The 15,058-nt window shown below is 43.7% G+C and overlaps 1 protein-coding gene across 1 annotated transcript in view; it reads right to left on the bottom strand.

Annotated features, from left to right (window-relative positions):
* Positions 1 to 7,711: 7,711 nt before the first annotated feature.
* XK (X-linked Kx blood group) overlaps positions 7,712 to 15,058 on the bottom strand; it is a 41,046-nt gene continuing 33,699 nt past the window's right edge. The window contains exon 3 of the mRNA XM_004754882.3: positions 7,712 to 11,606. Coding sequence (XP_004754939.1) covers positions 10,780 to 11,606 — 827 coding nt within the window. The 3' untranslated portion in view covers positions 7,712 to 10,779. The remainder of the gene's footprint in view (positions 11,607 to 15,058) is intronic.

Below are 15,058 nucleotides of genomic sequence, written 5' to 3'. Positions count from 1 at the left end.
ACTGGGGACAGGAAGGCGGAGTGTTTCCATCTGAACTTAGCAAAAAAGGTTTTTTTGAGTTGAAGACATGATCTTGGAAGTCAGGCTTTGTTGTGAGAGAGAACCATTTTGGCTCTCACTAGGCACGTCAAAAGCAAATCCTAGAGGGCTGGGGCCACCCTGCTCTTCGAGAGCGGAGAGGACACTCTTTCAGCCTTGAGCACATAGAACAGGAGGCATGTTGTCCCGGAGTAAGCCAGGCGATGAGGGAGAGGAAGTGGGCTCTTGGGTGATTGTGGGAAGAGGGACCCCCCTGAATCCTGATGCCAGTCCCCAGACATAAGCCTGGGAATGGGACATATTGAATCAATTGAGAGGATACCAAAGGTTTGGGAGCCTTTGTTCCTCTTCCCATTGGTGACCCCTAAGGGACGTTTATCTGGGGCCCTGCCTAATCATGTGTTAGCAACGGGGAGGAAAGGTGCAGTCAGACACAGAGAGGGCAGGGACTCGCCCTCTGGTGTGGCTCTAGGGATTTGGAAGTCCAGCCTTGCCCAGAAGAGGTAGGATGTGAGGCTGAAGCTAAAAGCCTTCCATATGCCCTCTTCTATGTGGGGAACAGCCCAGTTCCAGGGCCCAAAGGAGGGAATGGTATGGGCTCTGGGGTCTGCAGCTCACAGTGAGCCATGGAAGGTGGAGGAAGCAAAGAGAAGACAGGTGCCCCGGTTGTAGACCTCAACAGCAGACTCCTGCAGAATGTGGAGGACCCAGGGGAGAGCTAACACAGGCCTGACCTGGCCTCAAGACCAGCCTCAGGTCACAAGGTCCTCTGCCATGAAGTCACACAGTCCCTCTCCCATACACTTGGGTGCCACCATCTTAGCAGAGGAGGACGGCGGGGCAGGCATTCTGAAAGAGCATTTTAAGTCTAAGATGTCCATTTAGTTCAAGGAGACTTTGATGTAGCAGAGAAGCCAAGGTTAGCAAGGTTTTGTGGGTACTGTGTGTGTGTGTGTGTGTGTGTGTGTGTGTGTGCTGTGCTAAATGGGGATTGGGAATCATGAGGAAGTTCAGATCGATTCTATTAAAAAGATACATTTTATTTGTACACCTGAGTACGGAGTGGGGAAGTCAGTGATTTTGCTACCTTTCTTCTCTCAGGAAACACTGTCATGGGGACTTTGAAGAAAGAGGTGAGTGGTCCGGGTAGGAGTTGAAGTACTTCTTGTTCTCTGGCCTCACACCATCCAATGCCATGTAACTATGACCCTGTGATCCAACTGTCTTTCTCTGCAACTCAAGCACTTAATAGTCTCCCTCCTAAAATACCGGCTTGAATTTTTTTCCCCTAACTTATCTATTTAAATAGGGGTAACTTTTTTGGTTCCAAAGAACAAAGAAATAAGACTCGATAAACCGGGTTCTAGGCTCAGGTGTGCTCTAATTCAGTAGTTGGGCTTCGGTAAGTCCGATCAGTGTTACCAGGAAAAGAGGAGAGTGGCCCTGAGCACAAATACTGTAGGAGAATGGGATTCCAACCCCAGAGTTCTTTGGTCTGGAACCCTCCTGATTCCAGCCCAGTGACCCCCTCGTGGCTCTTCAGAGCTCATGGGCCTGAGGTCCAAGCAGGAGCAAGTCCTCCCTACTGAGTAAGGGCTGCCTTATACACGCTTGTGCCCCTTTGTTCCAGCCCCCACCCCCCGCCAGAAATGCCACCACACTTGCTACAAGACACTTAGCATAGGCTTGACTCATGTCAACACTATCGTTCCTTCTCCCCCTCACTGCGTGCCTCCTGATGGGCTCTCTCTCGCATTCCAGCAACACGGACCTACAGGCTGTTTCAGTACTTATAAATGTCCTTTGTACTAATTCCAGGCTTTTTCACAGGATGTCCCTTTTACCAGGAACATTCTTTCTAGTGCCTTCATCAGGCAAATGCCTCTTCATGATTCAGATCTCAAGCAGAGGCAGATCCAAGTTTTATGGTGCCTGAAACAGATAATTTGGTCTGAGGAGAGGTTTTGAAAAAAAGAAATACCTGTGAAAAAAGATTAACTCCAAATTTGGTACAACATGAAAGAATATTGAGAATGAAACGACTCACAGCAAATTACTTATTTTCAGGTTGCTTCCTTCTGTGATCTCTTCAGACGGTGTGGCAGAAATGCTTAGTAGATGAGCTTCCCCATTGCTTCCTGACTTCTCCTTCCCAGCCAGAACATGCTATACCTCCCAGCATTCACTGGGGGGCCTGAGGCTTACGCTTTATACACTTCAGGGTATTTTGACCCCTGGTCTGGGATTTTATGTCATTTTCTTTTTGTACCTTCTCTGAACCTCCAAGCCCAGATCTGGACTCCTTATCTCTGTCCCTGGGACCTCCTAGGTATACCGCCATCACAGCTCTGATGAGAAAAGAGCTTTGAAATCACCCGGTTGGATGGCTGTCTTCAGATAGAGTATGAGTTCTGAAAACCAGACGTATTTCTTGCTCATCTCAGTGCCTAGTGGAGCATCAGGTACACAGAAGCACTCTAAATGTGTGTGCGACTAATGAATGAATATCTGGTTCTCCCCATTGAACCTCTGGGGTTCCTGATTCTCCACAGCTGACGAGAGTCTTCCTTCCTGCTCTTTCTAGATGCCCACAGCTCCACGATTTCAATCTTTGTGACACTGAGACAACCAACCCCACTAGCGGGCACCCTCACAGAATAACTGGGTCTAATTGCCACTGTTTATTCAATACATGGCTTCTTCCAGAGAACTTCTTAACCAGGGACACATAGCACAAGAAGAAATAAGTATAGGATTTTTCGTTTTGGAAAGAGAGGCTAGGGAACTTGTGCATTCTTCCCCAACTCATCAGCTTAGCTGAGTCTTGATTTTCAAAAATGTCGAGAACTTGGACAATGCCAAAAAAAAAAAAATCCAATTAAAAATGGGCAAGTGCCAGAATAGACATTTTTCCAAAGAAGACATACATGTGGCCAACACACAAGATGCACAATTCACTCATTATCAGGGAAATGCAAATCCAAGCCACAGGCCATCCAAATAATCTCACACCTGCCAGAATGATTCGAATCGAAAAGACAAGAAATAACAAGTAATGGTGAGGATGTGGAGAAAAAAGAACATTTGTGCACTGTTAGTGGGGCAGTGAATTCGCACAGCTATTGCGAAAAACAGCATGGAGTTTGCTCAACAATTAAAAATAGAAATACCATACGACCCAGTAATTCCACTCCTGCATATTTACCCAAAGAAAATGAGAACACTAATTTAAAAAGACATCTGCACCCCTGTGTATATTGCAGCATTATTTATAAAAGCCAAGATATAGAAGAGACCCAAGTGCCCACTGATCGATGAATGGATAAAGAAGATGTGATACGTATATACAAGAAATATTACCTGGCCATTAAAAAGAATGCGATCAGGGCGCCTGGGCGGGTCAGTGGGTTAAGCCTCGGCCTTTGGCTCGGGTCATGATCCCAGGGTCCTGGGATCAAGCCCCGAATCAGGCTCTCTGCTCAGCGGGGAGCCTGCTTCCCCCTCTCTCTCTCTGCCTGCCTTTCTGCCTACTTGTGATCTCTGTCTGTCAAATAAATAAATTTTTTAAAAACTTAAAAATAAAATAAATAAATAAGTACAAAGAATGAGATCTTGCCATACATGACAACATGGATGGACCTAGAGGGTATTATACCAAGTGGAATGAATTAGAGAAAGACAAATACCGTATGATTTCGCATACACGTGGGATCTAAAAAAAACAAAACAAATGAACAAACAAGCAAAAACCAGACTCTCAAATACAGAGAAGAAACTGGCAGTTTCCAGAGGAGAGCTGATGGGGGGGATGGGAGAAACAAAGGGGATTAAGAGGTACAAACTTCAAGTTATAAAATCAAGTCACACAGATGAAGAGCACAGCATAGAGAATATCGCCAATGGTATTGCACAGTAACAGATCGTGAGTACTTTTACGGTGGTAAGTATGGAGCAATGTATAGAATTGTTTGAATCAATATGCTATACATGTGAAACTACTATAATGTTCTATGTTAATTATACTTTAGTTTAAAAAAAGACACTACATGGGGCACCTGGGTAGCTCAGTGGGTTGAGCCTCTGCCTTTGGCTCAGGTCATGATCTCAGGGTCCTGGGATGGAGCCCCACATCAGGCTCTATGCTCAGTGGGGAGCCTGCTTCCTCCTCTCTCCCTCTGCCTGTCTCTCTGCCTACTTGTGATCTCTGTCTGTCAAATAAATAAATAAAATCTTAAAAAATAAAAGACACTACAGGTTGCCCAGCAAATGGCTATTTCCCCCACTTGCTGTTGCTAGCAGAACCCTGTTTTTGTGGGTATTCGTCCTCCCATAAGCTAATGGACAGTGGCCCCTTTGCCAGCCCCCAGGGACTGAACAATGTGCAGTCATAGGAAAGCATGGCGATTGCATTCTCCTTGCCTGAGACAGCTTTAGAGGAGGGATGTGACTCAACCCCAGCCAGGAAGAAATTGGGGAAGTTCTGCTGTAGGTGCTGGGGGCTTCTAGGAAAGTTTTTTCTCCAGAAGTAAAAGAGTTGCCCAAAGAAAAATGCCCTCTTGGGACTCAGGTTGCTGTCTTGGAATTACAAGGAGGCGAGCATGGAGGTGAAGTGACAGGTTGCAGACAGCAGAGAGGAAATTGGAAGGCCCCTGGGCCTGAGGCTATTTGGCCCACGGCAATCTAGAACCACCTCTCTCCAGACTTGTTAGGTCAGATAACAATCCTCTTGTTTAAAAACCACTTTTGATTGGGTTTTCTACAAATTGTAGTTGGAGGTATCTTGATAAAATAATTCCTAGTAAGTCCAAGGAAGTCACTTGGGAGGTGAAGTGAGGAATGCCCAGAAATCACTTCGTTATTGGGATGGTTATTCTGCTGACATAACATTTATTAGTGCTTTGAAACATTTCACCTTGATGACATACTTTGTGTGAAGGTGGATAATTTACTTCGTGAAGTTAGAACATTCACATCACATTTTGAAACTAAAAATATTTTCTCATCTCTTGAATCCAACTGCAAATGAGAGAAGCCAAGTGATTTGCATGTGAGCAACTTTCATTTCCAAAAGAAAAGAGTATAAGTAGATAAAAGAGATAAGTATATTTGAGAAATTATTCCAGCAGAGCAAAAAAAAAAAAAAAAAAAAAAAAAAAAGAAAGAAAGAAAGAAAGAAAGAAGAAGAAGAAGAAACCAACAACAGCAAAAAACAACTTTCTACGTAGTGATTCCTGACATTTCCAGTTACAGAGGAGGTCTTTTAAGGTCACCTCCCTCCTGACCGTAGTTGAATTTTTAAGACCTGTTCATGGTAGAGGCTGGGGGATGATGACGCAGTTACCTTAAATACAGCAACACATTTAATCAGTCCTGGTCTATCACTCCCAAAAGCATCCCCATTGGTTTGAAAACGAACCACACAAGTGTGTTCCATACATGTCTAACGTTAGTGTGGAAACACCTAGTTAGTGTGAGAAGGGCAATGCCGGTCCAGTTCTTGGAGGTCAGGCTGGGCACCGTTGCTCTAAAAAAATCTGTCACTCTGCTTCAAGTCCCCTTGTTAGAAGGTGAAACTGGAGAACCATTCTTCTCTGTGCTGAAGAGAAGGAAAGATAGTCTTACAGCACCACCCCAAAATAGATTTCTAAATCCTGTTTTGTTTCTTGAGTGCTATTGCTCCTTGAAACCTGCCTCGTAAACTGTACAGTGTAGGTAATTAAAGTAGGAAGCTGACTGATAAGAAATGAAACCAGATGTCTATGGAAGGTGCTATTCCCAGGGCTCTAGGAAGCAAGCTAATCAGGTTTCAATCAGGAACCCATCATTCAGAGAGAAAGAATTAATTCAGGATGGGAGGCAGGGAGGGACCAGAAGTCTAGGCAAGATCTCCAGATCTATGACGCTCTGGCTTCCAAAACCCACTTAGGCCAACACTGCTTCTGACCTCCTGGGCCTAATCACAGACAGAGAAACAAGTCTGCAGAGGGGGTGAGAAGGAGGAATGGGGCATTCCCTAGGGCAGGCTTCTGCAACAGACACAGCTTCTTTGCAGGTTAAGGGCCTAGTCTGATAGGGTTTATTATGCACTGGGAATGACAGCATTAGGGATGTTTCTGAATTCCCAGTTTCTTTTTTTTTTTTTAAAGATTTTATTTATTTATTTGACAGACAGAGATCACAAGTAGACAGAGAGGCAGGCAGAGAGAGAGAGAAGAAGCAGGTTCCCCGCTGAGCAGGACCCTGAGATCATGACCTGAGCTGAAGGCAGAGGCTTAACCCACTGAGCCACCCAGGCGCTCCTAGAGTTGCCACTTCTGAGTTCTTTCCTCTTTGGAAAGATATGCAAAGAGTGTATAGTCTCCTGGAAGGGGGGGAACCATATAGCCATAGAGGAATAACATCTATTTCCCTCAGCTCCTTCCTAATCTTTACAAACTTGAGCCTACACAGTGTAAAACGGAACTATCACGGTGCGTGGGGCAGGACAGTAAACTACAGGCTCACATATTAGGCAGCCAAACTTGATGCGTAAAATGGGCACTCCTGAAAAAATTTCCCAGTTTACCAGTAAACATCCCAAATGTATGGTTTTAAGCTGTTCATCAGTACTGATAACATGCCCCAGTGTTCACAGGAAGTTAAACCTTACTCATAACTTTAAATAAAGAGACCCTCCAAGAAGAGGACTGTGTAGATTCACATCACTGGGGAAGCTTTGTGAAAACAAATGAAGTGTTTGGCACCATTGTTAAATGGACTGTGGAGGCCAGACAGATAACTAGTATTGTGTCTGTGTTAAATTTCCCAAATTCAGTCACTGTACTATGCCTCTGCCCTTAGGAAACACACACTGAAGTATTTCGGAATAAAGCGCGAAAGAGACAAAACAAGAATGACAAAGCAAACACAGAAAGATGTTAATAGGTAGACCAAGGTGCAAGATAGAAAGGAATCCCTTGCAGTTTCTTGAGGTTTTTCCATTAGTTTGAAAATACTTCAAACTGAAACACTTACAAACAGCAAATGAAGTAATTTTAGGTTGACCTACTTAAACATTGTACTTGTTGACATTCAGTTTTCTCAAGGGGTTGACTAAATGCCAAGGGCAATCTTTGAAAGGACTTATCCTTTAGCTGAGTCTTTCCAAATTGCAAGGCCATCTTCAGAAAAGGAATTACTCAAACAATCCCCGTTTATCTCGTGCTCTGAAACAACTCCTTCAATAACTGATAGTTTTTCTTCCAAAACTATCAGTGGATAGTTTGTAAATGGATTGTCATTTACATTTGATTATTTATGTTAATATCAAGTCACCTGTTTATTTCTGAATCAGTACACCATTTATGTTTGTCTAGAAGAGATCTGTACTGCCTCTTTTTTTGGTATCACACGCAGCAATCAACAGTCAGCTGAGCAGAACCTCAGTATCAAGCAGTGTAGCTTCAACGAATGCAATAAATGCTTATGAAACAGAAGATTCCATGAACTGTTGGTGTCTTGCAAGTCACAATCCTAGCAGTCTCAAATTTCTCGTCCTGCAGAAGGAATTTCCAGGTGGGGTTAAAAAAACCATAATTAATCACAATGAAACCATTTTCAAATTTCTGTTTTTAAAATAATCCCTGACATCAAAAAGCCAGGAAAGAACTGTATAAGGAATGAAACACAAGGGGAAACTGAAAAATTAATTTATTATATGAAGAAACATAAACAGTAGTTATTAGAGTCAATGGCTGCGAAGCAGCCTGCGAAAAAGTTCACATCCACAGTTTATTGACTGAGAGGTACTGACACATAACACTCATAACCACAGCACTAATGTTCTAAGGTGGTTTCCAAGGAAACGCAGTATTTGACACTTTTAATGTTTATTTTCCCATTTACAAGCCTGAAAAGATTAAACCCATATTCAATTAAAGTCTAACAGGATCAGGCATTCAACTCATAAAGCATAACTGTCAAAAGACACTAGCTACTATGTCCTTCATGAAAGATGAAAGATACAAAAATGAACAACGCATAATCACCAAAAGCAATTTCTCAGATTCCAGTGAGGTTTTCTTCCTCCAAGTACCATGTGTTTCGTTGCTAATATTTGTAAGCAACCTGTGGCCAGACAAAGGGCAACTGCTGAGTTCTCTCCAGAATAAAGACCATTTACACTTGCCCTTCCATAAGGTCAAAGGCCAAGGTATTCACTCGAGACACTCATGGAGATGACACTGCTTATTTCTCTTCTAACAGTAAAAACATAGTAACAACCTGTTTATGGACTTGAATAACTATACGAACAACTCCTTAAATATGCATGGCACTTTAAGATATTTTCACAGCATTTTCATATCTCTTATTTTAATTTGATCTTTCAACCAACAACCTTGTGAGGTAGGCCGCGCAAGTATATCATCCAAATTTGGTGGGTGAAGAAACTGAGGCATACGACAATTCAGTAACTTGTGGGCTACACAGGGGGCGCCAGTCTCTACACTGCTGTCTCCAGTAATGGAGAGACAAAGCCTAAATGTGTTTGATGATCTTATTTCAATATATTCTGATGAAACACTTCAACTCCATTCAGCTAAATGATCATGATTCAGTACGAGCAGCTGTCATGACAAGTTACGGCATGCAATTAATTAGACAAAGCACTGAGAGTTTTAAAAATTGGAATTATAATGAAAAGCATTTTAACTCTCAACACACGAGGGAATTTGCTTGTTTGTCTTTCGGGCATCCTAGCTCTGCAGTCTGAACTATCATCACTTTATCATTTCAGAGGTATAATATAAATAATTTTAAAACAAAAATTCTCAGTTCACCATGACTTAAATTTTTACCACACAGAAAATAACAGTGGTTTCTCTCCCCCAAAGTGAATGGACACACATGGTCCCAGAGCAGGGATATCTGTCTGTCAAGGGTTAAAAATGACAAGATGTCCAGTTTAGTGAGCAAACCTCTTTGGCCTTATAAATGTGGCTTATAATTGGGTTATAGGAGCCTGACAGACCATCACTGTTAGTTTGGTTTGGGGTCATTTAAGATGCTTAGCTATCTTCTACATTTAAATGATTTAAAATGCATTTGAAGGCTGAGATTTGGTAACAGTTCTTGAGACAGGCTTCCAAGCCAAGGTTGGATGTATCCGACCCTCCATCCCTCTCTAATTTGGACCACAATTCCTGCTCAAACTCACCATGTGTAACCTGTCTCCTGACAGACTGCCTATTAAAAACTGGGTCGGGGGTGGGGCGGGGAAGAAAAGAAGAAAGAAACTGAGTGGGTCAGAAAGTTCAGCCATTAGGGGTCCTTAGACCATACACCCTGACTGCCATGCAATGTCCAGCCTAGTCAGTGACAAGTCACCTGATCCAGATATTTCCTTATCAAGGTTTTTATGGTAGACATAATGGCACTAGATCCGGGCATTTTCCCGAGACAACTGAGGATATGCTATATAATCCTTTGATGAAATAAATACGGTTCCAGATTAAAAGAGAAATTATACTGGAGACAGGAGAGCACAGAAGCATAAAATTGGAGATAGCATTCAAAAAACTCACAATCATGCCGAATCAAAATACATTCAGTTAAAGACAAAAATCCTCTGGTCATTTCATCTCTTTGTATAATTTAAAAGTTTCTGAAGTCAGTATCTAACTTGGGAGAGGAGACCCTTTCCTTTCCAATAATGAAAAGTAAAATGCCCTACGTAGTTACGCCTGGGGAGAGATTTCTGAGGAGTTCCCTAGAAAAGCTTAAGTTAACCAATGTAACTCTTGTCTAAAGCTCTTCTGACAGGCTAGGAAGAAAAGGCGGAAGAGAAGACTCTTTTTTCTTCTTTGTCAAGAAGGCAAATCCTAACAAAGTCAACTACAAATTTCCCAGAATTGCAGGATGGGACTGAACCTTGAGGAGGTTTAAACCTGCCTTCCAGCAGATTCATTTATCTTCAACCATCCTGAGAAGGTAAGATTTCTGCTTATAAAAGCCTATATCCTTTTGATATTTTAACAACCCTTGTAATCCAGAATCTCTTGAACACATTGAAGGAATACAAACCATCCTAAAATCCTCGGGCTTCCAAAGCCAAACCCAGAATTCAATTTTGCATCCATGAATCCTTGGGAATAAAGTCTCCAAGTGGGAACTTTTGAATCACAGCAGGGCAAGGTGGCTATAGCTGGTTATGTACAAAGAGCCCTAATGAGAGAAAATGGAATATCTGCCTATTCAAAAAGCAAACTTGAACAGCCCTCTCTGAAAAGTCTGACAGGAATGATATTGCTGATGACAAAACCCTAGTCACCTTCTGTGGTCATGAGGACAGCTCTTGAATGAAAGCTATGCTCAGAGAAAATAAAACAAAAGGCTACCTACACCAGCAGTTCAAAAAAACCTAGAAAACCAGAAAGCTCCTGTCCTCATTCTACCTGATGGATCTAACCAGCCCAACTCAGATAGCAAAGGGCCCTTGTCAGGGAAAAGGCCAGTAACACCTGGGAGATTAAGGTCAACTATAAATAGTGGGACCCTGGGCTGCCTCTCCAATACTCAGGGCTTTCCTTGGCTTCTCTCCATAGTTCCCACATGCCCAAGAGCTCTCTAAAGAGGAGCAACTCACAGGGAGTTAAGAGCTAACTTCCCTCTCTGTCAACTGCACAGGGCCCGTCCCTTGTATGAAGAACAAGGATCAACCCAGAAAACAGTAGGTCTGAACTCCGAGAGACTCAGGTCCTACTAAGCTGAGCAGAGCTCTTCGGTATTCAAAATCTGGCTGGGCACAGAACTTATTTTACTGCTAGAAGGTGTCTCATCTCTGTCTCCGACTGACCTTTGATCCGCCTTGCCTACAGACTCACGGGACTTCCGCTGCCTGCAGTGACAGCAGACACACTTTAGCCACTCTTGAAAGCCTTCCGAAACAGTGGAGGAGAAGAGCTTTTTGCAAGGGTGGAAGAACTGATAGAACACAAGCATGAACAGGATGGCTGTGCAGTAGCCAACGAGCAACTGCAGAATCAGCAGAGGCGCACACACGTACATATAGATGTCAGTCTTGTAAAGATACCACATGAGCAGGAGGACGGCATTCTCAATGAATCTCAGCATGTAGTACACCAGGAGCCGGTACCAGTTCTGGGACTTGCTGATGAGGTCAGGGTTGTTGATTTTCAGCTGCACGGCTGACCAGCAGAACATATTGATCCCGGCATAGAGTAAGGTGAGGAAGCCCAGGACAATGGTGGTGCCCACGCGACTGAGGGCCTTCTCGATGTTCTCGGGGAATGGGGAGCCACTGCACCAGAAGAGGATCCAGGGATAGAGGAAGAAGCTGAAGAAGTTGATGAGCACGACCATTACCACCCAGGCCTTCAGGACGGAGGTAAAGAGGACCAGGACAATGACTCGAGTGGCAATCTCGAAGCTCCTCCAGAGGAAGATACACACATAGGCCAGAGGCTTTACTTTGACATCATACTCATCGTACTTGATCTTGATGGCTAGAATGTTGCAGCGCAACGCTCCGTATACAATGGACAACAGGGACAGGACCATGAAGAGACCTGGGGAGAGGAGAGAAAGAGCATGGTCGAGTCTCACCGGCACCAAGAATCCTGCTCTCGCAGATACTTCCTCGTCCCTATTTCTCAGACCCCTCTCTTCTCTGCTCACCGGATGACTGCCAGCGGTCCGTATCCGCTCGCTGTGCTGCATGGCTTTTCCCAGGGCCGCATGATGCTGCTCTGCCCAGGGGCCGGGGAGGCCTACGGGCCAGGGAATCCATGCTCCGGGACAGCCCTCCTGATCCAAGTCTAGCCCTGATAAGAGCTGGAACAGAACTACCCTGCCCACCCCCCTGCCCCCCATGCCTTGGGTAGCGCAACTCCGAGGCCTGTGTCCTCTCCAATTTTCCAGTGTTTCCTTACAGACAGCTTGCTGGTCATGCGTGGTGACTGCTGTCTAACCCCGCTCCCTTTGTTGGCTGCTGTGCCTGCCTTGTCTTAGTCCCTTCTCCCGTGCTCCTTACCCCCTCCTCCAAAGACACATGCACGCAGAGCCTTGTCTCCATGTCTGCTTCAGGGTCAACTCAAATTCAGACATCTTTCTAACGCCATCTTGCTCTGCCAGAATATGTAAGTTCCTTTATGTAGTGTGTTCTGTCTCCTCCCTTAGCTTATAAATTCCCACGGAGTCAAGAATGACCAAGTCTGGGTGCCTGGATGGCTCCGTGGGATAAGCCTCGGCCTTGGGCTCAGGTCATGATCTCAGGGTCCTGGGATCAAGGCCCTCATCGGGCTCTCTGCTCAGCAGGGAGCCTGCTTCCTCCTCTCTCTTTCTGCCTGCCTCTCTGCCTACTTGTGATCTCTGTCAAATAAATAAATAAAATCTTAAAAAAAAATAACCTGTGGCTAATGGCTTTCTTCAATTTATACCAAGCATAAATATGGCTCATTTTAAATGGGACCTGGTGGGGCGGCTAGGGGGGTTAGTCAGTGAAGCGTCTGCCATCGACTCAGGCCATGATCTCAGGGTCCTGGGATCGAGCCCCTTGCTCAGTGGGGAGACTGCTTCTCCCTCTCCCAATGCCCCACCCCCCACCCCCCCACCCCCGGCTCAGGCTTTCTCTCTCCCGCCCCCACTCAGATAAATGAAATCTTAAAAAAAAAAAATGGGACATGGTACTGTGTTCGAGAGTACAACCCTGGTTGTGAGCTACTGTCTCAGAAATGTGCTGCCAAGCCATTAACACAAACTGTATGGTTGAAAATGAAATATAATCCCTTACGACAGACCAGCACCACCTCCAAATACTGGAGCAAGGAGAGATGGGAGGCAGGGCTTGGGGTGAGGAACCCAGAGTCTGGCTCTGGTTTTGGTCTTGTCCCGCCAGGCCACACCAGGGAAATGGTGATCTCTTTGGGTTCTGTTTTCTCACCCATAAAATTGAGATGATAATACCTTCTATGTCTGCTTCATAAAGTGCAATGTCCATATAACATAATAGTCTCTACCTTAAATGGGTAATTTAAAACACATGGGAATAAAGAGTTTTTTTCCTTATTTAAGTTCTTTTTTTTTTTTAAGATTTTATTTATTTATTTGACAGACAGAGATCACAGGTAGGCAGAGAGGCAGGCAGAGAGAGAGAGAGGAAAGCAGGCTCCCTGACGAGCAGAGAGTGCGATGCGGGGCTCGATCCCAGGACCCTGGGACCATGACCTGAGCCGAAGGCAGAGGCTTTAACCCACTGAGCCACCCAGGTGCCCCTCCTTATTTAAGTTCTAAATCAATGAAAAAACATCTATATTTGGTGGACATAAAAGCTCTGAGGCTTTGTTACTTATTTGCCTGGGAGAAGCTCAGTTTTACTCCAAGCATCGACTTTTTTCATTGTCTTTTGGCACTGATTTAAATCATCAAATCCATTCACTGGAAAGACTATCATCTACTAATCAAATTTAAAAGACAGAAACACTATCACAGGAGTATACTGGGCAGCAATTGGACTGAATTATTTTTCCTGAGAGGCTAACTCAGTGGAGCGTTGTAAAGTAGTACGTTACCAGTGATGTATTTTTATATGTTTTATGTATTTTATATTTTTACAAATTTCTACACCCTAAGGATTTAACATTGAATCTTCTTCTCTTAGCCCTTCGGTTTTCCCCACAAGAAAAATATTTCATATGCAGAAGATGAGCTAAGCATAAGTAATTAAAATGTCAATTGTATCTTTGCATACATATAGTATTTATATAGTTATATTTTGGTTCTTCAAATTATTTATTACTTTTAACAGTACAATGACCCAAATGATTTTTTAAGCATTTACCCATTTTTCTCTTGTTAGGCCAATTATTTCCAAATTGCATTTATTTCTCTATAAAGAGAATGAGCCAACGATTACCCAACTGGTGCTCGGTGGCAACCACCCACTGAAGCCTTTTGAGAATGCAAAGAAATTGTCATAAAATCACTGACTTCAATTGTCATTCCCACTGTTGGGTGGTCATTGCAAAATGTCACAGGTAGAAAGGGGTCCAGGAAGAGAGATGTACTTGGAAGACAAGAAGGCTTGTACAAAATGCTTGGAATGCACATCTCTACCTCTTGAATTAAGCTGTCATGCGAATACCTACTTATTCAGACTTAAACGGAAAAAAGTTCCGTGATGCCACTTTCCAACCTTATCTTTCCACAGTCAACACAAAAGGGCTCCATTGGCAGTCCTGCTCATTTTAGTGGCACTTCATAGAAGTCTCACTTCCCTCTAATAATCCTATTCTCATTTCCTATGAGTGTGTGTGTGGCGGGGGGCATTTTGCTGCTCTAGTCTTTTATTAGAAGGCAAGACATCCCCTTAGGTAAAGCTGAACAGAAGACTTTGGCACTATTCCAAACTCTTGCCATACTTATAAAGCTTCTTCCTACTCAATTCCCGTCAAATCATCTCCTCCCAAATGAACTCTTTTCCTATTTCATAGAGAAACAAATTGTTATTAGGCATGAATTTACTCATTTCCTGACTTGACACCCAAACCAAATCTCTATGTTAAGTGATGAAGAATATTTTATTGCCCAGGATTCCTCTTAGCAGGGGAATTCTCTATGTAGGAGAAGGGGAACAGCTTCTCTGTTGCTTTGGAGAGGTAACAGCGGCTGCTCCCCAGATGGGAGACGGTATATGGCAATTCTCTGTGATGTGACTACTCTCCATGGACACTGGATCTTCAAATAATAATGACTAAACTTATCAAATGTTTAGGTGGAATAGACATTTCCCCCAAATTTAGTGAATGACTTCAAGGAAGGAACCGAGGCACACTGAGGTGGCAGAGGGCAATTGAAGGGGTTAGTACAGGAAGCTTCTGAAAATAGGAATTTTAACCAGATTTCTTTCTCTCTCTCTAAAAATTCTTGTTATTTATTTGCCAGAAAAAGAGAGAGAGCACGCATAAGCACGGGGAGGGCAGAGGGAGAAGCAGGCTCGCCGCCAAGCAAGGAGCCCCATGTG

This window comes from Mustela putorius, unplaced genomic scaffold (genome assembly GCF_011764305.1).
Source record: "Mustela putorius furo isolate JIRA1106 unplaced genomic scaffold, ASM1176430v1.1 tig00003836_pilon_pilon_pilon, whole genome shotgun sequence".
NCBI classification, from domain to species: Eukaryota; Metazoa; Chordata; class Mammalia; order Carnivora; family Mustelidae; genus Mustela; species Mustela putorius.
Note: the sequence above shows the minus strand (reverse complement) of the source record. Positions and strands in the feature narration are given on the sequence as shown.